Here is a 27813-nt window from a genome sequence, read left to right as displayed (position 1 = left end):
TAATGTTCATTTAACTGACTAGCTGACAACATTGACTCTGTGTTTCCGAAAATGGGCACTTGTCAACCAAGGACGCAACAGAACAACCTTTATCGTTTTTCCAAGAACGATAGAGTCAGGCAGGTGCCTCTGAGGCAATGGAAAGTGCCATTTGTGCAGCACTTCATGCCACGAGTTCAGTTCAGTATGGTAACCCATCATTTACTTTTGAAGTGTGAGGATGACGAGACAAACACAGCTGACATCGGCTTGTCATCAAAATTGCACAACTGAAAGGTACACGTTGAATGAAGGTGTGAGGCCTTGTGTTCCTTTTCAACTGCGTTGCCAACCTTATCTAACCACCTTCTAGCAATATCCAACCTGCACCACGATGACCGCAGCCAGGCCTGCAAACTACATCGTGCTCAATGGCATTCATCAATGACTGCTCCTTTTTTTTTTTACTTTCATTTGTCCTACCCTCCATACTGGTTGAGCACTAAGAAGCTACCACAGTATTGTAATGTAACAACTGTGGAAACCTGGAAGATTGTCAAACCTTAAATTAGACATCAGGTTCAGATGGCTATGTACAGAGCAAACAAGTTGAAGTCCATTCAAGGACTTGTGTCACACTGCACAATGTTTGGACAAGCGAGTGTGAAAGAAGAGAGCACATGCAACCGAGTCACATGTATACACTCAAAGCACATGACTCGTCCATATCTGACCCAGTGTGTTTTATAGTAAAGCACACATGGGAATGTAAACATGTTCCCATCATATGCAGTGCTGTCAGATGTGCTGGGATGCATAATGACCTACAGATTATGGTGGCTATGGACATGGAGCGTATCACTATGGAAATGGATAAATGTGTACAAAGTTGTAATCTGCAAAATAGAAAGAATTTGTGGTTTGAAATCATCTGCACTCTTTCACTACTGATTCACATACAAAGATGGCCTGGCTGATCCATGACAAGCTTTGCATTGCTGTATTGCAGCAGCCTCTGTTTTTTTTTATTTTTGGGAGTAGGTGCAATGGTGTCTACTCAGCCTCTTCGCTGTCCAGGGCCCTCCCAAACAGAAAGACGGTACTTGCCATCACAGCTGAGAGAGTGAGAATGGCGAGGAGAATTGCCCACCAGTGAGCCTGAGGAAAAAAACAAGTTAAATCAAACACTCATTCTAGCACAGGTGCACACAACAGTCTGTCAAAAAAGGAGTCCATGTTGGACAATTTTGACTACATTGTGAGGAAAGCAATCACTCACTAGTGCACTCATTTCTAGTACGAATATGTACAAACGGCCAAAATATAAGTGAGCTTTCTCTGTTAGAGGAGATGTGGTAAAGGAAATCAAACTATCAGAACAGCGTAGAGAACATGAAGCAAGTAAGGAAGATCAGAAAGGAATGATATTGGTAACACACATCAGCATGAGCAACACACGGACCCAAACCAAGCAAATGAGAGATGGCAAATAAAGGTCAGACTTGAGACAACTTCAGTTATTAAAAACATTCTCAGAAGACCCTCCCCCTTCACCCTTATTGTGACTAGAGCAGCTCCTTTGAATGTCTGCGTTTAGACCAGTCCTCACATGCCTGATCCGACACGCTCCCATACAAGACTAAAGCACAAAGCAAAGTGACACATGGCCATCCAATAATAATACATCAAAACAGGAAGCCCTCTGGTACACATCACACTAAAAGGCATTTCACATCTGGTGAGACCTTCAGCACTGTTACAAATAAAGTCACAGTAAACATCAAGTCAGTTAAATAATGACTGCCACCCTCTCACCCACACAAACCTTCATCCACTCTGCCAGGTCGTCAAACTCATTTAGATGCAAAAAGGCATTTTTCAGCCTTGCGATGGGCCCATCAGCATCCAGCAGGCGGCACATGTGGAACTTATCACAGTAGCCCTGCTTGTCCGAGCAGGGAGCCCCTGGCACCAGAGCAATGCGGGCCCCTCGGAAGAACCTGGACAAAACCGAGGAGGTGGTGCTTGCACAGGTTTTGGGCTTACCTGACATGAAGGAAAATACAGGTACGATGTTTTTGTTAATGACAGCACAATCCATACTAACAAAATGAGTAATATATCTGTGGCTGCTTTTTTTCTGGACCAGATGAATACAGTTCAAGGGTGTAATAGCAGTGAACTCTTTGTTATTTGACTGCGTGACCCACAGATCCAGAGTGCATTTTTTTCACGGGCCCACTACTCTTCCGCCAAATTTATTATCAGTAGGTACTATTGTGTTGATCGTAAGTGTCTAAACAGACGTTTCTTAAAGACTACCTCTGGAGCAATATCAGGAACTGCAATGTCTCCCTTTAGTATCATTGTCATGGTAACAGGTCGTAATACCATGGTGTTTTGACTGTGTCCAAATTACACAAGAATAATTTTAACTTCCTGGTTAAATTCTGAAGAATTCCAATACTGTCAGACAACCTTCAGCTTAGGTAAAGGCCATTTGCTTGGTCAGGCATGGAAACTCACTCCTTCGATCGGAGCATGAAAGCCCAGGGGTAGGAACGTTAGCCACATGATTCAAAGATGTAAAACGACTATGCTGGCAGAAAGCAGAGGCAGAGAATGTGGTAGTGCTGTGGATGGCTGCGGGAGAGACGCAGTAACCTGGCTCTTGGCAGCACATGTGGCACTTCTCCTTCATGGACTCTCCAGGGCAGTCACACTGCTCCAACCCATGCTTCACACACAGTGACAGGGAGCACTCCTGGGAAGGAAGAGCACATGTCTCAGTGCATGACAGCACATAAACATTAGCGCTGCCTCTCTGCAAGGACGCAAATATTTACATTTTCAGTTCTTGTACATTATCTAACTCCACATTGCATCAGCACCAGGAGTGTACTAAATCTTTCCAAGTTCCCCCTACAGGTCTTTGTTTGTTCTTCCCGTTTTCTTGTTTTCAGGAAGTAAGGAAGTCCCCCCTCCCGCCCCCCCCCCCACCACCACTGGGGAGTCATTTGTTTGGAATTTACAGTTTACAAATTGAGCAATCTCCTCATTCAAATCATACAACCATCGTCCACGTATCATTCATCGTTCTAATAGGTAAAATTATGAAAAAAAAAACAACGCAACATGGCAGACATTCTCAGTATGAGCACTGACTCAAAAGGTTCAGCTTACTGTAGAGTGTCTTTAAAGTTATAATAATTTGTGAAATGGCTAAAAGTATTGATTGGGTCCCCTCCATGCCCTTTTACCCACCCCACTGATACAGACTCGTGTGCCCAGGCCACAAGCTGTCATATTGGGCTTGGCACCAGGAGTGGGGCAGGTGGCCATGGTTCCAGAACACTGGCTCTTCAACTGACACTCAGACTCCTCTTCACAGGTAACGTCCTGGCGTTTGAAGTCACAACTGGCACTGCAGCACAAGCCTTGACTGGGACTGACCACAGGGAGAGAGAGAGGCCAACAACTATTCATCATGGGATGTGTTTCTGATATAGGGGGGAATAAAGATTTTCATTTGCATCTGCCCTGAGATAAAACATCAGAATTTTTCTCCCCCTGGTGCATCCAGTGTCCATAAAACATTCAGCTACTTACAGCACCTTTTTCAAGCTATTACACAGAGAACAGAGATTGCATCAGAATTCCGTCTGGCATGCAAAGCAGGAACACTGCTCTTCGAATCCGTAATCACGTACCTGCAAAGCTTGTTAGGTTTCAGATGACACTGGACACCCACTGGTTGTGTAGCACTATAGCAACACGGATCTGCTTCATTGTGTCCAATATCACACTCCTCACCCTCCTCAACAATCTGGTTTCCACAGATGGGCTGGTCACTGACTACAGACAGAAAATACATTCATCTCATCTCACTCATAGGCTTCTGATTTCTAATGCTAAAAAGTCTGTTTCCCATATAGATGTGGAAGCAGAAAATTGTCTACAAGAGGACCTCAAGGCCAAGCTGCTTACCCACAAAGCACATGTCCTTCTTGATTTCCAGGATACGACTGATGTGTTTAATACTGCATGGGGAGAATTTGTCATTGTTCTCCTGAACTTCATTGGTGGCATGAGGAAACATGAGGTACCTGCCTTTCCCTCCAGTGGACCCCAGGTTCCCACAGTCTTCGCCTTCGTCATGCTGTAACACAGACTCCAGAGGTTCAGACAGAGGACTTGCTAGACAAACCGTGACTGTCAATTCCTTGTCTTGTCTTTATCCAACATATTTTAGTAATTTAATATTATTGAAGGGATTACAAAGAAGGCTTGTTTTTGAGGCAGCATTACCTCCCTTGACAGCATATAAACCAGAGTGCAAAGCCTTCAAGATCAGGAGTTCCAGTACATTAATAAAGGCTTTTCCTCCTGGTACCCTTTCTTTTTAAAATTAAAATTAAAATCTGATATAAACCCCTGGTGAAAGTATGACCCAATATTTCTGTTTACAAGAATCCTGTGAATCCTCCAAAAAAGATGTAGCTGTTGTAACTAATTAGAACCATTCATTTTGAGGTTACGGTTGAGGTGTTCCTTATGCTGGTGAACCTTAACAAATTCAAAGCATGGTATTCTCATTTGCACCAATGACCCCAGCTGACATTGGTGCAAAGAATGCCAGGCATTACAGACATGACCACTTGACCACAGGCTCTCCTGTGAATGGTAACCGCTGAGACTTCTTTATCTTCGTTTTTTGTACAGGAATAATGCAATAAAATCACTCAACCACAGATCCCAGAGGAAAATATATAAAACTTGAAAAGATAACATACTAAAACTACAATGTCAGGGTCTGATATGATTAATCATTATTGTTCACATTTAGAGGAAAAACAAATAACAGAGAAACAGTCAGAGTGAGGAAGACTGTATCGATACAAATCTTGTCTTTACTACTGGTGGTCAGTGAGCACTTTCATCTATGCTCTTCTTTGTTCATCTATTTTACAGCAAGTCTGTATCACATAAGCGCCTGACATGGAACATGTCCATCTCTACCTGACGCACCATAGCTTCTACACTTGAGGTCAGCCAAAGGCATTTCCACAACAAACAGTATGCTGGCCAGCTCTAATTACATTAGTAGGGTGACCTTATGCCTAACAAAGTCATGAGGAAGCAGACCCATTTCCCCCGTGTGAAACACTGCAGCTAGAAAGAATAATTTCAGTGCTTACTTTAGCTACTTTGCACAGTCTTGTTCACAGATCATTGATATTTCACATAAAAAAATCACTTCATCTCCACCTCTCCAGCAGTAGTTAGTTTAATTAAACAAAAACGTAATTTACCCTAACAGGAATAATAAAAGCATAATTGCCGAGATGCAAATGCACGCAGTTGTAGGTGCTACCAAAAAAGTTCAAATCCAAATATGTCACCTCGAACAGCAAGTGACTCAGTCGGTTGATGTTCAAACTGCCATGATGGGGCACATTAGAACAGCACATGCTAAACTAAGCGCACATAAAACCAGGCCACAGAGAACGACTTGTGTCCCCTCCTGACACTCACTGGGTAAAAACATTGAAATGGGCCATAGGTCATAAACTCTCTCACGAGCTTTATGTCATAAATCACAGGTAAAGTGGCTGTTCTGTTCTCTACATGCCCTCTGCCTCTGCTGCATGCGGAAACAATGGAGAATGCTTGTGAGTGTATTCAGGGAGGGCTGGAGGCAACCAGATCTGACTTTATTCATCAGGGACCACAGACAGACATGCCATAGCAGAACTAATCTTGTCAGGAACGCTGGGGAGGAATCCACTGCCTGTGGAGGACTAAGAGTGTTGGGGGACAGGCGGGGCACGAGCAGTAGTGGGCAAAAGGTCATCGGGAGGGGGAAGTTATGAAGAGCAGTAACACCTGTGGTGGGGGAAAATGAGATTGAGAACTCTCACCCCATTTACGGCCATCTTCCTAAATAGCGTGCGAGCACTCGCCAAAATTCTTTGCAGCACATGGTTGTCAAATTTGGTCATGCTCCATTACATGTAAAGAAACAAATCATTCAAAGATATGTTCAACAGCTATCAAAAAGGGAATTTCATGTCCTGTTGGCCAAAAGACAAATGCATTTTTTTTCTCAAAATGAGTGAAAACCATGCTGCATCTAATCATTCAAGATAATGTTTAAAAATTTAAAAACATTTTTTTTCATTTGAAAAATAGCAATGCCCCCTAAAAGCACTGCAGCAGCAGGGGAGGCACCTCTTGTAGTACATGAAGTGAGATCATTGTTACAATGTGCAAATGATGCGTTTCCAAGTAATGAACTAAACAGAAAAAGAAACAGCCATGGTGTTCAACAACATTCTGCTGAAGGTGATTGGATGACAATGAAGCTGTATACAACAGGAACTGCATCACTCACAGGGGCTCCCAGGCTGTGACCTAGCTCATGGGCAAAGGTCAGATGGACATGTCTCTGGGACAGGTAGTGGCCATAGTTCTGCAGTGTGATCAGGCCCGTGTTCAGAGTAGAGTTTTTGCCATCCTGCATTGGCACATACTTGGAGCATATCCCTCCTGAGTTTCCTGGAAATGAGAATGAGATTTCTCAATTTATGACATGAGACAACATGGTTTACACTGTTAGGCTTCTTATGGTTCCCATAACTTTTTTTTCAGATAACCCACCCACACTGGTAAACTGTTAGACTAATCTGAGGCATTTTATCATTGGCTGTCATCACCTCTAAGCCTGGAATTTATCTTTTAGAGATTATGTCCTCTAGGTGGGATGGAGATGGAGTTACAATCTTGATAGTTTGACAACCTGAGTTAACACAGGCTGCCTGATAATACCACAACACTAATGCATCGTTTCCAGCTGTCTAATAGCCCGCAACCCACACCTGAATATGTCAAGAAAGAGCAAGCTTTGCGTGTCTGGAAACAAACAAAGCAAAGGGTCAATCTGCCACTGTTTGTTTCTTGTGTTCACTGGAGAATACTCTGCAGAAATGATGCATATCAACAGCTGGAATTGCATCGTTGTGGGTTAGAGAATGGAACTACATGTTTACCGGCAAATTTGGAGTACATTGTAATAAAACATCATGTATTTGTTGTCTTGTGCATTTTTATAGTGCAATTTCATTTATGGTGCAGGAAATCACTCATTACCAAGTACCTGTAATATCATCTCTACAATATTTTAAATGCAAAATGCATATTGTCAGATTTCTGGAAAGAAAAAAGATTTATATATTAATGCTATAGAAAAGTGAATCTTTGGTTCAAAAGAATGAATAGGGTCAATTAAAGCTGGAAATAACACAGCCATTCTATTAATGTTATCCACAGAGACTCAGAACACAATATTGCATCAGGGGAGGTAATTTGTGTGACAGATATATAATTAGGCAATTACGTAAGATAATTCAAGATTTTGGATAAAATTATAAAGTCTTCTGCACATTCCTACCACACTCAATAGCATTTCCATGCTTTTGAAAAAACAATGCCATATTGTTTGAATACTCTTTTACATAACTAACCATAACTCACCTCAACCCATCTGTAAATACCTCGCCCTACCATCTGTGGCTTTTAAATTGAGTGTCTCAGATTAGCAATGCCCTCAGTCCTTGTAAAAGCATTACTGACAAGCTCATAGGGCCGCTTCAGTGTGTCCTGACCTCTTTCTATAGTATCAGACTGCACAGAGGGGACTGGGGGTTCTCCAATGTCAAACTATGCCTGCAGAGTTACATAACCTTAGTTACAAACAGCTGGTTAAAACATCAGTTACAACCACCTGGGTTTTTTTTCACACATAGCACTGCACTTTGGTGTCTCTTGCCCTCAGCACTTACGTTTGAGGTTTAATATTACGTTTTCCTGGAGCTGTCACTAAAACCCCAGGGCATTGCCTTGTGTATGTAGAGGGGGTGATCTGGGGCTTAGACTAACTCACTCAGTGGGAAATCCTACAAGATCTGTGTGTGTGTGGGACAAAGTGACTGATCGATTAGCAAGAGAATGTTTGGAATGCAAAGGGGCCCCATTTTTACATGGACCTGAACAAAAAGAAATAACCACATTTTCTTGATCTACTTCCTACATGGAGTTAATGGAGTTAAGGGAGCATATTACAACACAACATACTCTAGGGAAATCCACTGATGTTGGTGAGTCAGCCTGCAGCATAAGTCCAGGGGTAATTTCTAATTTTATGTCTGCAAGTCTTTTTGATTGGGACTGGGATTCCCTTAGTCCAGTCCTGGGATCAGGCTGATTTTTCAGCAGGAGACATGCTAAAGCATTTAAGAATACATTAGCTCCTTAGGGTTAAAAAATATCCCATTTATATAACAGCCTACATCTCAAACAACAGGGACTATTATTTAACTGTCTCCAAGGAAACGTGAGTGAAAGAAGGATGGGGGTCTGCAAAAGTAATCAGCGATGTTCCCTCAAAATTTCAGCAACAAAACACTGGATTGCACAAAGCAGTTACTAATTTTTGCTAAACTGACAGAGAAATATGGCCTGCCTCAGTCCCAGTTCTGGAGAAACCTTCAGCTATAGAGCTCCCCTTCAACAGAATGCAAAATAACACCTTTTTCAGGGAGATAGGGGAGGATTGCTCCATATATATATATATATGCATATGTATATATGCCAGACCTGTCTTCACTTTCTCTTTTAGACTGTCCCTAAGTCTCTTGATTGTTGCAGTTCACCATGCAGTTGCATGGGGTGCTTTTCTGTATTTACTCATCATTACTTTCTCTGGCTGTCCAAAAATAAACGAAATTCAATAAAAGTTTAAGGTGTGTGACAAAGCATACAAAAGAAAAGAAAGGTTCATGGCTATTCAAAAACCATGCTTGTTTATCTATTTGTGGACTTGTGGAAACATTAGTTTCAAGGACACTTAAGTCAATGATGGACTAGTTCAAAGACACTTCAGTTTTCTCCGAACAGACAAACTCAAACATATTCAGTGCACACTCACTAACACACACATACATCCACACACCAGTTGTTTCCTCATAGTCACATAGTCACTAGGGACTATTCAAAATGCGAAATCCTGTCAACACAGCCTTCAAAGGAGTGAAATTAAATCCATTTTTACATGTCTATATTCTTTACATTCACCAGTCTTTAAAAATCAAGGCATCTGAGGACATACACAAAGAGCTGCTGCTTGAGTGAATGACAAAGAAAGGGCAAAGGCTCTGCTGCCGTGAGTTCACCGGAGCAAGTAGCCAGCATTTGCATTTCCACACTGACCCAAAAACCACAACTAAAACAGACTTTGATGAAACCCACTTTCTAGACAGCGTAAGGCCATGGATGTCAGTAGAAAATAGATAGAGTCAGTTCTGGCCTTAGGAGACTGTAGTGTTCAAATCTTAGACCTCTCTCGGATTCCTCAAGGTCACTGGCCTGAAGTAGTGTTGTGCATTTTCATAGGGCTCAGGCTACTTTTCTGTCTGACAATGGGCTTTGAGCTTGGCAGAACTGGCAGAGCTTCTATGGTGAATTTCTCACCATCATGGCAGAATCATTTACAGGGACTGTAAACACTGGGACAGCTGGGGATGTGAGATGACTTCATGCTTTGTTTAGTTCCTTTTTTGTCCTACAAAGAATCCATACTCTGTGGAGCAGACCAACTGTGATCCAACAACAACTTTTGTCCTGCTGTTTCAGAAATGTGCAAATTGCTTCTTTGGCTGGTGCAGACGGCAATACTGGATATCAAAGGAAGTGTGACAATAAACATAAAACCGTCTCATCTGGAAAAAAGAGAGAGCCTACTGTGTCACTTCCTAATAAGCCAGAAACTTGTGATACAACTTATCAGACTGTTTTGTTTTACTGACTTACACCTTTTTGAGTGACTTCAATTGCCTGGAAATGGCAAGGTTACCCAACCCCCACCCAACAGACAGACGTCTTTGAAAAAGACCTATAAACAAGCCTGGGGTGGGGAAAGAACCGCACGAGGCCTGAATTACAACAACTCTCTCTGACTGGGTGGGGGTGGGGGGTAGGGGCAACTCAGGTCCTTGGGTTTACACCACCATACCATGGAGTTCATGTTACCCAAACGTACTGCTGTGGTTAATAATGGGGGCTGTTCCTTTTGAGGCCAGGGTCATATCTTTCCGAGCTCTTGCATGCTGGGAATTCTTTTGGCTGTCACATGTATTTTCTCAAAGCTAGTCAAAGTCAAAGCAATGTCATACACTCCAAAGGCCCCAAAATATCAGCATGTGTTTGTTTGCTTGTTTGTGTGTGTGAGGGGAGTGGGGGGGGGGGGGGGGGGGGGTGGGTCATGTAAGCCTTCTCCATGGTGACAAATCCTATGTCCCTGGGTTGTGGAATGCGGTCATCAAGTCTCCTTTGGTGGTAAAGCGGGTTGGAGGTGGGGGACGGAGGTGGTATGCATTGCTCTCCCATCACATGTCACCATGTAAGTGCCCCCTCACACCCCTCTGATTAGCCAATCCCAGAAGCCTCAGCTGACAATGTGATGGCTACACACTCACAGCTCAGCCCACCATGGGAAAAGATCTCCCCTTTCCCTTGCAAAAACAATAACAAAACAGAGGCTGCTTTGTCACCAGCCCTACCAGACTTCTCTGACATTAAAATATAGGCACGTTGTTGATTCTTTCCTAGACAATAGTGGTATTAAGAGCTGTTGATGGTACATTCCAGCAAAACCTTGGGAAGACACTTTTTAGGGCTTTTCTAAATCTTGCAGCATATTTTCCAAAGCCACCAACAGAAAAGTGTAATGAACAAAATGGAAGGCGTATATCAAGTGCAAGCATCGCAAACGTGACACAGCAAAAAGTGTCTGTTCTTTAATAAAGACAAGATGTATATTCTTGTGTTTTCTGCAATCATTGGATTAATTCCCAAAAAAGCCTATAAAAGTGCAATTCCTTTTTAAAATGCAATTTCTGCCATCTACATTCTGATTAATTTTACCTTCAATATCAGGGAAATGATCATGCTATTGTAAGATACAGAAAACTGTTTCTGAGACTTCAAATAAACTTGGCACCAAGGAGATCAGATTGGCGTCATATGCTAAATACAGATTGTTTAATTTACTGTAGCAGCATACAGTAAGCCAACAACGTAATATCAATGCGGCTCTAATCACCATCATTTCAGTGAAACAATAGATTCCCAGTGGAGGGATGGGAACCACAGCTCTGATTGCAGTGCAGACAGGAATGTTAATTATGGAGCCAGAGAGTGAAAGCCCAGAGGAATTCTCACAAACAATGAGCGTCTAAAGTCTTCATTTTGGGCTGCTTTGAGGAAAGACCATTAAGTCATGATACAATTCCCCATTTTTGAAAACATGTTCTGTTGATGCTTCCATAACCCAATGGACTAGTTTATAATCACTTTGAGGTACAGACCTATCCAATTACTTTCAATGAAAATTAAATTAGTTTCCTTCACAACTGCAGCAAATTTACATTTAGGTCCCATGATGCTCCTCCCATCATATGATTCATGGCTTGCCATTTGGTGTAGAAATTTAAATTTGATGCATTTTTGCATTAATCCACTTCCTTAGTGCTGCAATGGCCTGAGATCAGAGATTGTCTGGAGTATTTGTATTATAATTGTCACAATGTGCCCTGCACATACATTACCTCAGTCTGTGTATATTGATTTTGTTTTGTCATTATGGAATATGTAATTTCAAAACACATAAAAATCAACTGAAATAAAAGAAAGGCATATACTGTCTGAATAAGAGTCTTCACCTTTCCACCCAATATTGTTAATTTTTAGTCAATTTGTTAAATGTTTAAATGTTTGTTAATAGGATCTTGTCTGTCAGTTTTCATCCTTGTCAATAATTGAGTTCATTACACATCAAATACATATATACAGGTTAATTGTCATTTACTAATTATATGTGTTTTCAATTGAACAAAACCAGCCATTGGTTAATGGGCCGCACCTGCCTAATCAAGTGATCATTAAATGCAGCTGCTGGGGCTGACATTTTGCCTCAGTTAGTCTGACTGTCTACTCAGACTGGTTCTTTTGTTTGTGGCTTTATAAAATTTTATATAAGTTTTTTTATGTGGAGTGTCAGGCAGCTTCTCCACATACTGCATCAGCTTGCCTAGCTTTTGTAAGGCATTCAGTCATCTTTGCACACCTATGAATTAACCTTTCAATGCCTCTTTAGTAAACATGTCAAGGACATAAACAGACAAAAGGAAAAACCCAGGGTTAATGGCAAGTGGTCAGTCTGCTTCTCAGTTACTCAGATGAATGGTCACACTAGAGGTTTGCTGGACAGCACAATGTGAAAGGGGTCACAGCCCAAATTCAGAGACATGTGACACTTTTGTGACTCGGGTTATGGATTGTGGGTGTTTCCATTGATCTGTGACTGATATTCTCACCTGGCTTCCCCTCCCAGGCCAATCCCAGCACTCCGCTGTAGTCGCGGTTGGTGAGCAGGTAGGAAAGGCAGTAGTTGCCCCAGTTTGCCTCTGAGAAGAGGCTGAGGAGCTTCTCTGGACCAACAAAGGGTCGATGGAGAGGGTTAGAGCGGTCCTCTTCAGTGATGACCTGTGACAGATGCTGTCATCAACTGAGCATGCTCACAAGACAACAAACGGCATCCTTGTTCACACTTTTAAATGCCACTGAGCAGTGAAGGAAACCAGAAGGGGACAATGAGAGAGTCCAGGTAACTAAATGCCCTTCACCTTTAATATACTCTAAATGAACTAAAATGTGTCCTGCGGTCTTGCTGTCCCTACCCCATTTTAATCCACACAATATACATACAGGAACAAGAAATCTAAGAGAATTGGTTGTTATGTGAAAGAATATCACTACCATCATTAATCTGTATAATTCTTACGGTGAGAGATTTCACTTTGAAGTTGATTAACTTGATGCCATTAAAGTCTGCTTTATCGTAGATGTCGTTCACTGCTCTGATGTAGGCGGCAACCTGTGTGAGCAGAGAGTAAAGAAGCATAAGAATCTGGAGATTTAGTTTACAGTACAGCATCTACACTTGAAATATTTCAACAAAATCAAAAGTAGCTATAAAAAACGCACCATGTCTTCACAGACTACATGTTATACACTTCATCAATTGTGGAAGGAGTGTCTGGTGTTCTAGATCAGGTTAGTTTAACTGATGATTGCCAATTAGTGTAAACAATATTATTTGAAGCTAATACTCGCATTATCTTATGCTTTGAGACTAGCTCGTAGCTTTTTCACACGCTCGTTCACATTGTTTTTGTAACATCTATTGGTGTCTTTGATTTGTGGTTATCGTTTCCTGCCAATTTAGTGTTATTGTTTTGAAAAATAGCTGGGTTATGAAGATTCAGCAACGGCACATTTAGTTAGAGGGTGATTGAGCAGCTGATTACAATAATGTCTCTACAGTTGCATTATTGCTTAGCTGTAGTATTTAAGTAGCAGGGGTGATGGTACAGTGGCAGCTACAGTGGCAGCCTTGGTTAGATGAAGACAAGGGAATCTATCTGCGAGAGTCCTTCGAAGTGTTGCCACGTGTTTCCCAATTCCTGTCATCTCCTGCAGGAGATGCACTTGCCATTGCTCCTCGGTCTCAACTCCATCTCCAACCTTGTCTGCCCCCACAGTGATGCCCACCAACAACCTAGCTGTTGCTGGAGGCCTGTGGAACTGTCAGCCTGCACCCCAAAAGGCTGACTTCATCAGCATATGCTTCCCTGCTCTCTTTCCAATTCCTGGCCCTCACAGAGACATGGATCAACCCAGACAACACTGCAGACCCATCCTCTGAATACTCCTTATCCCATATTCCCCAGTCCTCTGGCTGGGTGTTGGGACTGGAGTGCTCATATCTCAGCTGGAAATTCTTTGTACTCCCTCTCTCAAATCTGCCTCCTCTTATGAATGTCATGCTATTACTGTCACTAACCCATCTCGAATGTGTCTTATTGTTTACAGGCCACCTGGTCCCCTGGGAGACTTCCTTCAGGAACTGGATGTTCTCCTCTGTTCTTTCCCAGAGGATGGCACCCCCCTGAGGGGATTTCAACATTCACCTAGAGACGTCTCATGCTTCTGGTTTCCTCCCCTTGTTCCATTCTTGACTTCACGCTTATACAGTAGCCTCTGACACAAGGCAGGCAAACAGCTGGACCTGGTCTTCCTGAGGGACTGCTCCACCTCAGACCTGAAAGTTACCCCCCTCCACTTCTCTGACCACTACTTTGTCTCCTTTTCTCTACCTCCTCCATGACCCTTATCTGTGTCTACCACCACTTCTCACCATAAAATATGCAACCTCTCAACTTCAGCTTTCTGTTTCACAGTTCTTGCTCCTCTCCCACCTCTTGATTCTTTCACCTTTCTACCGATTCCACTGCATCCACCTTTCTCTCCTGTCATCTTTCCTTGATTCTCTCTGTTCCCTTACTGCAAGGCCTGCACAATCACTCCGCCTTGTCCATAGCTAACAGACTCACTCCGCAAGAATAGGGCCAAGCTTTGTGTTGCAGAACAGGTGTGACTTGTGATAAGGCTTCCTTTTATGAATCCACGATCAAAACTCAGTGTCTAACTCATGTAGACTGTTTTCTACCTTCTCTTCAATCCTCCCTCTCACCAACCCCCTCTGATCTCTCTGCAGATGACTTTGCTGATCACTTCAACCAGAAGATTACAAACAAAACTCCCTCCAGTCACCACAGGCAGCATATCTCTCCTACAACCCTCTGTTCCCCTGCCTGCAAGAAAACGGGCTCTGTTGTGCTGGCACACTGGTCATAATTACTGGGGATAATGCATTAATGTGATTCCAGATTTCTACAAAGCCTCAGTTTAACGTTTTCAATGCAACAGCCACTGTTGCCTGTCCCCATTTCACATTGTACCGTGTGCAGGCATTGTATTAGCCTGATTGCATTAGTCTTGTCCTGTTCTGAAGGAATAAAACGATACAAGAAGTATTAAAACATTATGCAGCATGAAATAAATAAGTCACATAGATATATTTCACAGCACGTTTGTGTTTTACAGTATAATTCCACCAAAAACAGGATTATATGTAACTTCTACTCTGATTTCTACCAATAGTTTAACATTTGTGACCTAAGTCTTGGACAGATGCAATAGAATGAAATGTGCTTAAAAAACCATGAAAGACAATGTATTTCTTGGCAAAAAAGAACTCCATGTGATGTTTAAGAGTGGAGAGAATGCCTGTTCCTGAGGGGACACATAAGGGTTTGATCATGCCTTGTGAGATCAAGGCTAACATCCAGGCCACATTTACACAGACATGACTTTTGCTACATCATAGAAATTGTTTACCTTAAAATATAGGGTAGATACAGTAAGTACCAGAATATAACCAGCCAAGATGTAAAAAAAAAATGAGTAAAAAAAAAAAAACAGTCTGATTGGCTTAGAGCCGGTGGAAATGGGAAATGTGTTGAATAGGGCCTTACTGCCAGATTACATAAAGTGGTTGCCATATAAACCTGGCAACACACACACAAATAAAGCATCTGACCCCTGCTGACTTTTTATAGATCCTGACTGGTAATGTTTTACAATATTCTGCATCCATAGTAATTCACTGCTCCTCTGATACTGTCTCTTTTTCCCTCTCTCTTTGTCTCTCCCTCTCAACGGATGAAGATCGCAGACTTGTTCAATAGTCATGGTGTGGTCAAATTTGAAGTTCATCATGAACACCGTTTGGTAATTCATCTTCCATCCCTGCCAATTACTTTGTGCCTTTCCAATTCTATTGGTATTGTTATATGCTAATGAAAATTCAAAGAAAGGCACATGTATTACACCATTTCCCCTGCATAATTCATGAAACTGAAGATGATTGATCATTGATCATTACTTTCATTTTAGTTTGCCTTTTTCTCTTTTCTTCTACCACTTTCCAAAGCTGAACTGCAATTGCTGTCTTACATCATTGATGAGTATTGATCAAGATCAATCTTCAATATTAATAAGAAATAATTCATACATACTTCATTTCCATTGAAGGGCCACTCTTTACTGCACCATATTAATAGCACAGGCTTAGGCTCTGTCTGCAGACCACAGTCTGTACCAATTCTCAACTGGAGTCATGTTTGAAAATTCCATGAACAATTTCACAACCATACATGAGATCCACACTTTCTTCATTCTGTCAAGCTCCAGACATCTAAACCACTGTCTTGAGTTTGCTTGTACAGCATCTTTGACAGCCTTTGACCCAGTGTTACTGCAGAGGTGATGGCAAGTAAGCACACTGAAAACCAGCCAGTGGAACTGTGCCACAGGTGCTGACACCACAGCCCTGGAATTCAGGGGAAAGACCAGGGAACACAGCATGCCTGGCACAGTGACAGCCATGTGGCTGGCACCACGGGCAAATGGATAGGAATGGGCTCAACTGCAGCGTTGCCAAAGACCAAAGGGAGTTGGCAGGGGTTGTGACTTTTGGAGCACTGAGCCAGAGATGTCTGAACTGTTGTTGATAGGCCCTTTGTGTGCACCACATGGGGTTGCGCACAGGAATGGCACAGTGCCCGGCACCCGCCCTGCATTCCTAATGCCCTGCTCTCTTTCTTCATCACAATCTGGCTGGCAGTGTGGCCACAGCTGCCAGGTGATAGTTGAGAGAGCCCACGTGCCATAATGGGCAGTTTGGCACATACTGCCCAAAATGCTGTGCATTAACGCTGGGAGGTCTAACATATATGACATCAAAAACATTCAGATAATGTTCTGAAGCAGTTATTACTCTAGACCTATGTACGCTTCTGTGAAGATTTGCATGCACTCTGAATAAATGGAACTTATGAGGGGACATTACTGAAATAACTGTAGTTACTTTGATATGCAGCCCATCATTATATGGTCAGTCTCAAAGCATCATGGGATGGAAATGTACATACTTTTAAGAATGGAAAATTCATGCTGGGATCTATAGGATTGTTTTCTAATTGTTCGTCTTAAATTACAGAAAATGTTTATTATATGCTTTTCACCTTGTCTACATTCAGTTTTGGTCTGCAGGACTTTTAAAAAGAAGTTCAACGAACCTTAAAATCCTTTTTGTAAGATGAACCACAGAAGCAAGTGAATGGAGTATTGATGTAAGTGTGTTTTGGCAAAACGTAGCTTTGCTTTAAACAGAGAGCTTAACAAAACATTAGAGTTCAAAAAATTATATGACACAGGGGGTTTGTTCTAAGCTTAGAGGAATGCACATTTGAGTAAAATATTCTTGTTGAATATTCTTGTTGAATTCACGTTGACATATTTTGTTTTATTTTCCTTTTTTCCTGACTAATATCTATTCTATGAAGAAAAAAATGTTTATGGAAAAAGAATCTTTTCATTCTTTTAATATTGACTGGATACCTCTGCCTGTGTTCAAAGTGATGGTTACCTGGTTACCTGACCACCAGGAACCTGATTGTCAGAGTAATACTTTTTCACTTTCTTGCTTTCTTCATATAAATCTTGTGGTAAATTAAAGTAATTATTCAAGTGCAGTTAATTTAAATTAAGACATTATGTTCAGATATTCTGATAGTGAACTAGAACTTATGGGATTACCATTTCAAAGCTATAACCAAAAAATAAAAAGCAATTAAAAAATGAAAATGAATTAGCAATAAAATTAATTATCTCAGTTTATTCCCAACTACATATTGCATGTATTTCAGCTACAGAGTATTGGGAATTATGGGGAATGTTACAATTTCATCAAGATTTCACTATGGTAAAACTATTGAGCAACTGTATAAAACTGCAGGGCAGTCAGTAAATTTTTGTGCAAATGTGAGCTGGCTTGCACATACAGTACCCAGGTTTCCAAGAAAAACTGGGAAAACAGACTGGGGTCATGAAAGAGTTGGGATAATTCTTTACTGTTATCTCTGGCACACAGATATTATGTAATTATATAGCTACTGTTTAAAACAGCTTAAACTTTGCTCAAATTTGGCTGTTTCCCAAAACCAGGCCTCCCACTACAGGGGATTCATTCTACAGAGGTGTGTGTATGTATGTGTGTATGTGTGTGTATGTGTGTATGTGTGTGTGTGTGTGTGTGTGTGTGTGTGTGTGTGTGTGGGGGGGGGGGGGGGGTTATTTTTATTCTCAATTACATGTTTCCACATCTTTCTGCCCTGTGAATTAATAGCTTTGTTCAAAAACTCAGTTTTGCCCGCTTGATCATTTACTGTAACATGACCATTGGAAGAGAAATTACAATGGCACACATAGTGCCATTGGAAACCCAAAGTATTTTTACTTTGCACAAATTCCCCAAAACATTACCTGAGCGACTACTGCTTCCACACTCCCGAACCTCTTGAAGTAGAGGTGATCTGCGTGAAGGTGGAGGAGACAGCTGGTCTTAGAGTAGTCCACTGTCCTCCTTGACCTGGACACGGGTTCCCCCTGGGCATCAAAACAGCCAGACAACCAGAGAGCATTAACCACCGAGACAGTGGTCTCAAGGAAGGATATGGGAGGGAGGTGGGGCAGGGAAAGCCTAAAGAGGAAGTGTGATATGGAAGGAGGATGACATCTGCTCAATTACTCCAGCATACCTCTGATGCCTGGGAATAAGGAATCACAACAATTAAGTGGTAAAAAAATAACAAGTTACATAATCGATAAAAATATCCCTTTTATTCAATAATGTATTCAAGGATCCTTGACCCCGACATAAGTAATTAAAGATTGGCAGTAGTCCCTTGGTTCATTCTTCAGGTCAATAGACTAGCTTTAATTGCTTTAACAGATACATGGGATGAGTGTGGTGCACCATAGCACCTGTTCACTTCAGTGTAAAATCAAGGAAATTAGAAAGTCAGTAAGTCAAAAAAAATTCAAAAAGAATTCTGCTCTGCATGACAAAGGGAAGAGAACCTATGCCAGCATTTATATTTAGGAGTGTTTTTCATTACCCCAAATGTGACTTAATGTTTGTCTGAGCTTTTTCATTTTCTGTTTGTTGGTTTATTCTGTTTTGCACGATCAGAAGGTTTTAATTAGAGTCAGATGGAGAGATGGAGAGAGAACAGGGAAAGAAAGTTAAAGGAGGGCAGAAAATAGGGTGAAATAGCTACAGTCTTAATAAAGAGGGATTCGGTTTCCACAGTGATGTGATGTCTGACCTGAGCTGCCTCCTCCTGTCTGAGGCGTTGGGCAAAATGCTGCAGCTGTTCTGCACCGCAGAACCCATCGTGGCCTCTCTCCAGGCGGATGGGATCTGCACACACACAAATAACACAGCCCTCTTTAATTACCAGAAAATGGGCTAGCAACGACACACCTAACCCCCAGGACTCAGTCGCCAGTGGCACGCCAAACCCCAGGCACTTGCTGAGAACTTTTTCATTTCCTTGTCAAAACATGAAAAATAAAAGTTTTCAGATTCCATAAACAACCCATGTTTGTGAATTAATTCAGCCATCTTAAATTACTGATTTAATGGTTAATTCACGTAGCACCAGACCATTTTTGTTTTGTTTTGCAGAACATTGTTGGATTCTCTATGGCAGAGAAACAAAACTGTTCATGTCCACAAGAGGTTATTTGGAATTCATACATCTCTCCTGTGAAATGATCTTCATTTGTGTGGTTTTACTGTTTGTTGTGTGTCCATTTACAGAGAGGGAAATTTTGCACTTGCAGTATCAGGTTAAAATTGTGTTTCTTACCTTTATAAAATGTATCTGTCCACATTCTATTCAAAGCAGATGTAATACTTTGAGGATGGTGGGTCACTGTTACATTTTATTGAACAGTGGTGGTGAGCACATGCTACATATGTTACATCACATACAGATGTACTGTTTGATACTGTGCAGTAATTTATCTAGACTGTCAAGGTAACAAAATATGGAACATAACAGTTGACAGGCCATGAGACTGCCAGTAATATTATACACTCAGTGTAATGTGTTTCTCACTGTTTAGACAATGAATGTGGCTCTTCACAATAATGAGAATTCAGTAGGTATGTTTTTTTGTTAACACAATTTTGCAATGTAGCCTCTGATTGATCAGTTGCCCTAAGCACTGAAAGTGAAACTTAAAGAACAAAGAAAAGTTTGCAAATAGAGATACATGCTTATGACATGGGCCAGATTTCTCTTGGGGTTTCTTTATGGATAGCAGTAAAATAATTTGAGAATTAGCTAAATGCTGACTACTTGAGAAAACAAGATTGTGAGAGAAATCCCTGTATTTCTGCTGATGCGGAGAAGCTGAATTTGGCAGCAACCTTGGCAGTTAATAGAATTAATCACCCAGATCTGTATCTTCTCTCAGCTCTCAGCATGCCACACCACACAATATGTTTTTCATCTCAAAGGATGCCCAAAATCTTGAGAAAGGAATGGGGGAAGCTTTATCTCCCCCCTTTATCTTCCCCTTTCATTAAGGAACGCACATTGACAAAAGTACCTCAAAACTACCTCTCATTTGGAGCAACACTTCAGACCCCTATGGGGGAGGGGGATCATTTTACCATTTAGGAACTAGACTTAATTTTCTCAAGCCATCTCTCAAGTGTGTCAATAAGAACTTCTTGACCCAGCCGTGTTGTCTGAGACTACTACTTCAGGGACATTGACAATTTCATGGTTTGTTGAAATAATTGAGTAATAGTGTCAAGAGGGGCAAAACACTAGCCTTTATCAGCATTGCTGGCATATATGAGACCATGTAGAAATCTTCTAATAGCAGCTATTACTTTGTTTCGTAAGATAACTGATGGCAATTGCTGTTGTAATAGAAATAAAAGTTTCGATATACACAGAACAGAAACTTGTAAAATGTGTAATCTGAAGAAATATTAAAAGGCCTTAAATCACATTATGTGTTATTAGATAAATTTTCTTCTTTTCAGCATAAAAAAAACACAATATTAATACAAGAATGCTATGACACAGGGTCTGTATGGCAATGTAACAATAGCACTGAAACTGACAGCAAACATGGTAAGTTAATGCCACAGGTACCTTCAGCAGATGTGTCCCATTAGCAGGACAATTGAATGGAGCCATGTTGTGGAGACTGAATAGGAGATTTTTGTCCCCAGCTAAGGCAGAAAAATGCTGCAGTCATAGATTCAATTATCAAAGCTATTCTGCTTCTTACTTTTTGTCTGTAGGCTGATTTTGTTTTAATTGTTTACTGTTTGCTGTCTTTGGAGTGGACAATGTTTAACTCGACTATTGTTGACAACCACTGTGTTTTTAGTGGACATTGACCATTGAATCTTCATGGAGATGAGTGTCCTTGAGTTCAAGAGAGGCATTACATGAACAAAACTTACTACTACTGTTATACTTTTGTATGCAGCAGAGTTGACCTGTATATGTCTTGTTGTGTATTTTCTCCGTTTCTTAACAGATAAAAGCTAATAAAATAATCGAATAATAATAATAATAATAATAATAAGAAGAAGAAGAAGAAGAAGAAGAAGAAGAAGACGAATAGGAGTAATAAAGCTATCCTGCTTCAATATTCGTGTCAACTTTTGCTGCATGGCATTCAGCTCACCCATAAATTTTCTATTGTTTGCTCTGCTAAAAGAGCAGTGTGAAAACCACAGAACTAACCCATGTGGGAAGACCCTAGAGCTCACTGCAATCTCTTCACCATAGTTCCCCTGCCATTCCCTCAGGACTGTATTCCTAATGGAGAACTGTTTCAAGGGTTTTTTCTCAATAGGACTGAAGACACAGTGTTCTGTAAATTCCTGCGAGACTCCATGTCTTGATTGTGCTCAAGATAGTATTTATGCAGGAGGTGACTAATTGCATCACAGTCTTAAAATGACATTTTTATAATAGCTTGGGTGTAGCCATTATTCCCTCTGGAATACTGAACTGCCAAAAGGCCAAGAACTCCATGTCCCTAAGCACCCAACAGTATCTTAAGACAATAGACCTGGTGCAGATTAAACATATTGTTAATAAATTGAATACGTATTATTAACATACTGTCACTAGAGAGTGAAGGAAGAGAATAATACACTACTGAATACACTACTGATACACTACTGAATAACACAGTCACGACAAAATGTCATCTTTTGCAAAAGGAAAGCACAAGTCATTCCACAGACCAGAAGCTAGGAATCATATCAGTGGTAAATACCTCTACAGAGGCCAAAAGGCTAAGGAATGCCAGGATTACCACAGCAATGACATCTGGCCTGATATGTCCAGACTCGAGACAGCAAGAACTGTTCTCTCACGCACACTGCCAGTCAGATTTTTCACCACGCCTGTGCAACACACTGTCATTTCTTGACTACAGTTTACTACCATTTGCCGCTGATGTGACGGATACAGTAATTATACGGGACACCATGAACATGGTTGGACAGAAAGCAGTATGTGTTCCAATGGCCCTTACTGCGTTCACCCTTCCGGCCCCAGCTATTTTAATACATAAATCACTCACACAGTGTCCATCACTCCTCTTAAATGAAACTACTGGCATACTTAGCAACACATTTATTGAGTCACTGAGTAGTGATTATGGATGTATATGATTTTTGGGGGGTTTACAAAGCTGTAAACATAGGAAAGAAAGAAAGGATGTCCAAATTCACCCATAACATATTAGTTTAATATTGTGATAATTATGTATTATAAACTGATGCACTCTTTCTCAACGAGCAAATGCAAGCAAATGTATATTAACACTGAATTTCTTTAGAAAATATGGATCGTAATGCTGCACATTTTTAAGAAATTTATTTCCATATGACAACAATCAACAATTAGTTGAGAGAAGCAGAGAAGCGGTACCTACACGTTTATGTGCTACAGTATATCTTGCTGCATGTACATTTTCCTCTCATTTCAATAGTTTGGTATGTGGCAATCTGGTGGTGGTTCAGATTCAACAGAAACATTGGATTCCTAAGCCCTGTGACCTGAAATCATTCTGTAATGTTGGCACCTCTGTAAGAGAGGATTTAAAGCGGAGAAATTGGGTCCAAGTTGGGTCAATGTGAAAAATAATGCAAACGTTGTTCTCATTCTTATACAACACTATCATCTGACTTAACAATAAACAAATGTATAATTCTCTTATTTTCTGTAAAGAAAGGTGCAAGAAGGCACAGCCTGCAACATGAAGGATTCTTCATCGGTCAGTTACTTATAAGACAGCTCTCTCAATTTGGGACTCTGACTGCAGCTGGGCTGGCCAAGCAGAGGTGGGGAACGTACGATTGGGTCACACCACCCTTTCTGAGTGCTCCTAGCCAATGATAAGCTATTGCTCCTCTCTACAGATGTCACGCCGGGGTAAATGCAGGGCGTTGACCCATTGAAGGAATGATTTCAAGAGCACTCCCTACAGCACGTGCTTCAGTGCTGGGTTATCGTGCAAGCATGATTCCATGTAGACAGAGAAAAGGGGGAAACTGCAATAAAAACTTGCAATTTCATAAAGAATGCCTGCAGTCTGGCCTGAAATTTGAGACAAGAACAATTTTTTAAAATGAAAAAACTGTATATACACATATATATTGTCAAATATCCAATTACAATATGTAGAATAGTGGCAGAATGGACAAAGGATATGGAAAATTGATCAACAGCAGTCCTTAGTCTTGTTGTCACTAGCAATAATTTCTTGGAAACTGGATTCCCACTGAATGCACATTGAAACACTGCATCACAATCAGATGGTTCATCTTGATGGGAGGGGACACTATACACACCAGACATATTTTTAGAGTTCAATCTTGCGGAAGACTTTGGTTCTGCCACTGAATGTGCTGAATGGGGTATTCAGTTATAGACTGTGTCTATAAGTAGCACATCTCTATGGTAATTAAACATGAGCTGCAAGCCTTGTCATCAAGGCTTTAAAACATAGCAAGATTTAAACCTTGTAATACTGCCAGATCTTAAACAGCATCTCAAAGCACTCCTGTCCAAACTTTTATTAATGTATCCTGTCGACTTTGCAACCACCTGCAGTTTAAGTAAGCCTTCAGGTCTGCACAAGCATTTTACAATAATTGTGCAATGTCAAGGTTTGAAGTCAACAGCCTCTTTGTTTAATAAACAATAATTACGCCCAAAATAAAATATCAGTGTTAAGAAGCAAAAAAGGTCCAAATATTTGGGGCATTGTATGTGTCTGTGTGCGTTTAGCGGAACTTATTGCAAATGACACACAGAATAGAACCCTGTGGTTGAGTGATAAAGCCACTGGGAGCATGGGAAATGTCCGAAAGTTACCCTTTGCCGGCACTGGAGGTGGTGTGACTTCAAACAAGGCGTCACATGACTGGCAGCAACCACAGAGGTCACAGAGACTCTAGTGGGCCTCTCCTTGGTATTGTTTAACTCGGACCCCTCAGAATGACTGTTTCCGCCCTCCCCTCTTTCACACACTGCAGTGGGGGAGCTGTGGAAGCTACCTCTAGCCTGCCTCAGCATGCTCACAGAACAGCATGGGAACTTCAAAAGAATGAGGTGATCCATCCTCTTCAGATTATCCAACTGGTGTACAACCTCCTGCATGGTAAATCGTCATAGCAGCCTGTGCAGCGCTTTCATTGCTGATGTAGGGCTTGCTTTTAACTGGACTGAAGTACACCTCACCTCCCTTTTATGGTACATGTTTATTACTGCAAAAGCTGTCAAACAATGGATTGTTTATTTTAACTGAATCTTGATGCATTGTTCTGAAACACAGGAAATGCATTCATATACTATTTGTATTAAACCTAATACATTTTAATTGCTTATACCATAAAATAATTGTATGGAGAAGATTCTTTGTGCTGAGGTATCCTGCCATAAATGACGGCAAATTCTCTGCTATGGAGGTGTATCAAAGATATTCACTATCATAAGGCAATAAGACTACACTGCTGCAGAGTTGGACACAGAGGGGGATTAGCAGCCTTAGCAGGCAGAAGTCTTACTGTTATATAAATAAGAGTGCATTTGCCCGCAGCTGCTGTCATAGTTTCTACCATGAAGTACTGGTTTGTATCACTAAGATTGTAATGAATATCATGCAGGCTTGATGAAGTAATAACACACAGACCCTCTGCATATTTTTATGACATACTCTGATGTCTAACACACATGTCAGCAGTGGCACTGCTCTCTTGTTCTTTAGAATGGGTAGATATCTGAAGTCACATGCAGGCAGCTGCACAGACCTGATTATCACAGCTGTTTTCAATGGCCAGTTGCTTGTCATGGAGACCTAGGGGGAATTCTTTCTAAAGTCTGTCAAAAGGGAGTCTACAGTCCCTGATCAACCCCAGCCTTCACATTATGATTACTACAACCAGAGGCGAGGGGTGAAGAAGAAATGAGGAAAATCATCCCAGAAGTACATGCATACATGATATACTGTGTGGAGGTTCTGTCAAATTGGACATGCTTAGTATAATTAGCATGGATCATATATTATAAGTAATCTTGCTGACATATTGGCACACATATAAAAGCTCAAGCAGCTTTGCTTAAGATGGAATGGTTGGAGCTCTAAATTGCAGTAACTCTCCAGTTGATTTTAAAAAAGAACTCTGGGAAGACAGCCAGCAGGGTGTCTTGGCTCAGTGTGTACACTACGTCTCCAACAGACCATTTTCCCGGAATCAGTCTTCTGTTGATTTTTCAGTTAAACAGGACGGCACCTGGCCGACTCTTCGCCGAGAGCATAGAGGCCCAGACCCCTGCGCTGCTGGGGTCTCGCTGCACTGCCAGAAGAGAGCCTCGGGGTTCCCTGCACTGGGAGCAAGGTCACGTGAAGCTCCTTATTCACCCTCAGACCAGCTCAGGTTTCTCTTTTCTTTGGATTTGACTTCAAGTAACTCCCACCCCACCTTCTGCAGCCCCTCTCAAGAACAGCCTGCCAGGAAATAGTTGTTACTTTAACGCTTTCCTTGCTGACCCATAGGGAGCAGTGCATTACTGCTAGATCATAAACCCAAAGCCAAGCTACTGGAGGTGTGTAGTTATATGAAGTTGTGGAGGAAGGCTAAAAATGATAAAGTGAAATATTGACAATGCTCAAACGGATAACTTAAGTCCAGCATTGTCTGCTGGTCAGTATTATGGCCCGATATGTAGCGAAAGCAAACTCTATCCCTCACCAATGTCGTCTTCATGGTAGATGATAGAGTGGTGGTCTGACTGGCTGGTGGTAAATCTGTGTAGAGGCTCAACGTAGTACGTCCCACTCCTTGTCTGAATAGTGCCTTCAAACTGCCCTTCAAGAATGGAGCCTTGACAAGAGGAACCCCCTTCATCTATGAAAAACAGCAGAGGGTTAAGAGTTAGTGGACCTGAGACATAGGGCAGCGCCTGTTGGAGCAGGGAAGGCACAAGAATCTGTTTGTGAGTGGGTCCCCATAAGGCCATACCTTCCAGCTCTCCTAAGTAGATGTGAGAAAGATCAGCCAGCTTGGAGCCCTGCTTTAAATGGATCTCAAAGTCCTCTGAAAATCCTGTTGTGTCTCGTTTCAGACGTAGCCTGAAGGTCCTGAAGGAAACCAGTTATAATCTATGTCTTCAAAAACGCAAGAGGCTCCAGCACAGACAACAACATGGACTTTAATCACAATGGGCAGGGAAGCATATGAAACAGTCTCTCCTCTTGCCAGCTGGGTCATTAGGTAGAGGGTGGCACTGTACCTGTTAAAAGCTCTGAAGTCCAGCTGCACCACCTGACTGTGAGGGTTGGTTTCTCTCCTGGCTCGTTGGTGCTTTCTGTGCACAGCTTTCCGGTCATAGGACAGTCCTTCATAATGTCTTATGAATGGGCTGATGGCACCCAAAGCTCCTGCGAGATAATAAAATATAGCCCTAGTTTAGTTACAAAGACCAGGTCAATGTCAGTGGCATGAATTAGGTATGTGAGCCACTTGGAATGTGTGGCAACACTTCATGCAGCTTAATGACTACCTGTACAAGTGAAATGCACTTCAAAGGGCTTTATTTCCTGCATGAGGACGTGTAAAGAAATACTTGCAATGACAAATTCGAAAACCTGTGGTTGAGATAGGTCTTCAGTTATAAATCATAATACACTCATCCCTGTCTTCTGTAATTCTTAAAGGAACAAAAAATATTGAAACACCCATTTTCTTCAAGTTCATATAAGGCACCCTTGTAAAACAGTATACACTGATGAGCCAAAACATTATGACCACCTGCCAGATATGCTGTTGGTCCTCCGTGTGCCACCAAAACAGTGCTGACCTGCCGAGGCATAGACTCTACAAGACCCCTGAAGGTGTCCTGTGGTATCTGGCACCAAAACATTAGCAGCAGATCCTTCAAATTCTGTAAGTTGCGAGGTGGAGCCGCTGTGGATTGATCTGGAGAATTTGGAGGCCAGGGCAACACTTCATCATGTGCCTCAAACCATTCCAGAACAATGTGTGCAGTGTGGCAGGGCGCATTATCCTGCTGAAGGAGGCCACTGCCATCAGGGAATACCATTGCCATGAAGGGGTGTCCCTGGTCTGCAACAATGTTTAGGTAGGTGGCACATGTCAAATTGACGTCCACGTCAATGGCTGGACCCAGGATTTCCCAGCAGAACATCACACTCCCTCGACCAGCTTTTCGTCTTCCCACAGTGCATCCTGGTGCCATCAGTTCCCCAGGTAAACGGTGCACACATACACAGCCATCTACACGATCTAAAAGAAAACGGGACTCATCGGACCAAGCGACCTTCTTCCACTGCTCCAAGGTCTAGTTCTGATGCTCGCATGCCCATTATAGGCTTTTGACGGTGGACAGGGGTCAT

At 41.7% G+C, this 27813-nt stretch overlaps 1 protein-coding gene across 1 annotated transcript; it reads right to left on the bottom strand.

The window, feature by feature from the left end:
• Positions 1 to 56: 56 nt before the first annotated feature.
• si:ch1073-396h14.1 (disintegrin and metalloproteinase domain-containing protein 10) lies at positions 57 to 27813 on the bottom strand. The gene is made up of 15 exons (XM_036519235.1): positions 27738 to 27813; positions 26691 to 26838; positions 26420 to 26538; positions 26150 to 26305; positions 19170 to 19264; positions 18325 to 18447; positions 12878 to 12970; positions 12411 to 12579; positions 6374 to 6537; positions 3967 to 4138; positions 3690 to 3834; positions 3244 to 3427; positions 2644 to 2743; positions 1805 to 2025; positions 57 to 1137 (listed from the first exon to the last, which is right to left on the bottom strand). The coding sequence occupies exons 1-15, from the start codon at positions 27811 to 27813 to the stop codon at positions 1033 to 1035; spliced, it is 2070 nt and encodes a 689-aa protein (XP_036375128.1). The 3' UTR covers positions 57 to 1032.

Source organism: Megalops cyprinoides, chromosome 2, assembly GCF_013368585.1.
Source record: "Megalops cyprinoides isolate fMegCyp1 chromosome 2, fMegCyp1.pri, whole genome shotgun sequence".
NCBI lineage: Eukaryota > Metazoa > Chordata > Actinopteri > Elopiformes > Megalopidae > Megalops > Megalops cyprinoides.
Note: the sequence above shows the minus strand (reverse complement) of the source record. Positions and strands in the feature narration are given on the sequence as shown.

Excerpts from the sequence above, each read along its gene's own strand:
- si:ch1073-396h14.1 (XM_036519235.1), bottom strand. The coding sequence starts at position 27,813 with ATGACCCCTGTCCACCGTCAAAAGCCTATAATGGGCATGCGAGCATCA. Across the intron at positions 26,539-26,690 it reads GACTTCAGAGCTTTTAACAG|GACCTTCAGGCTACGTCTGA; the intron begins GTACAGTGCCAC and ends GGTTTCCTTCAG. Across the intron at positions 1,138-1,804 it reads ACCTGGCAGAGTGGATGAAG|GCTCACTGGTGGGCAATTCT; the intron begins GTTTGTGTGGGT and ends TTTTTTCCTCAG.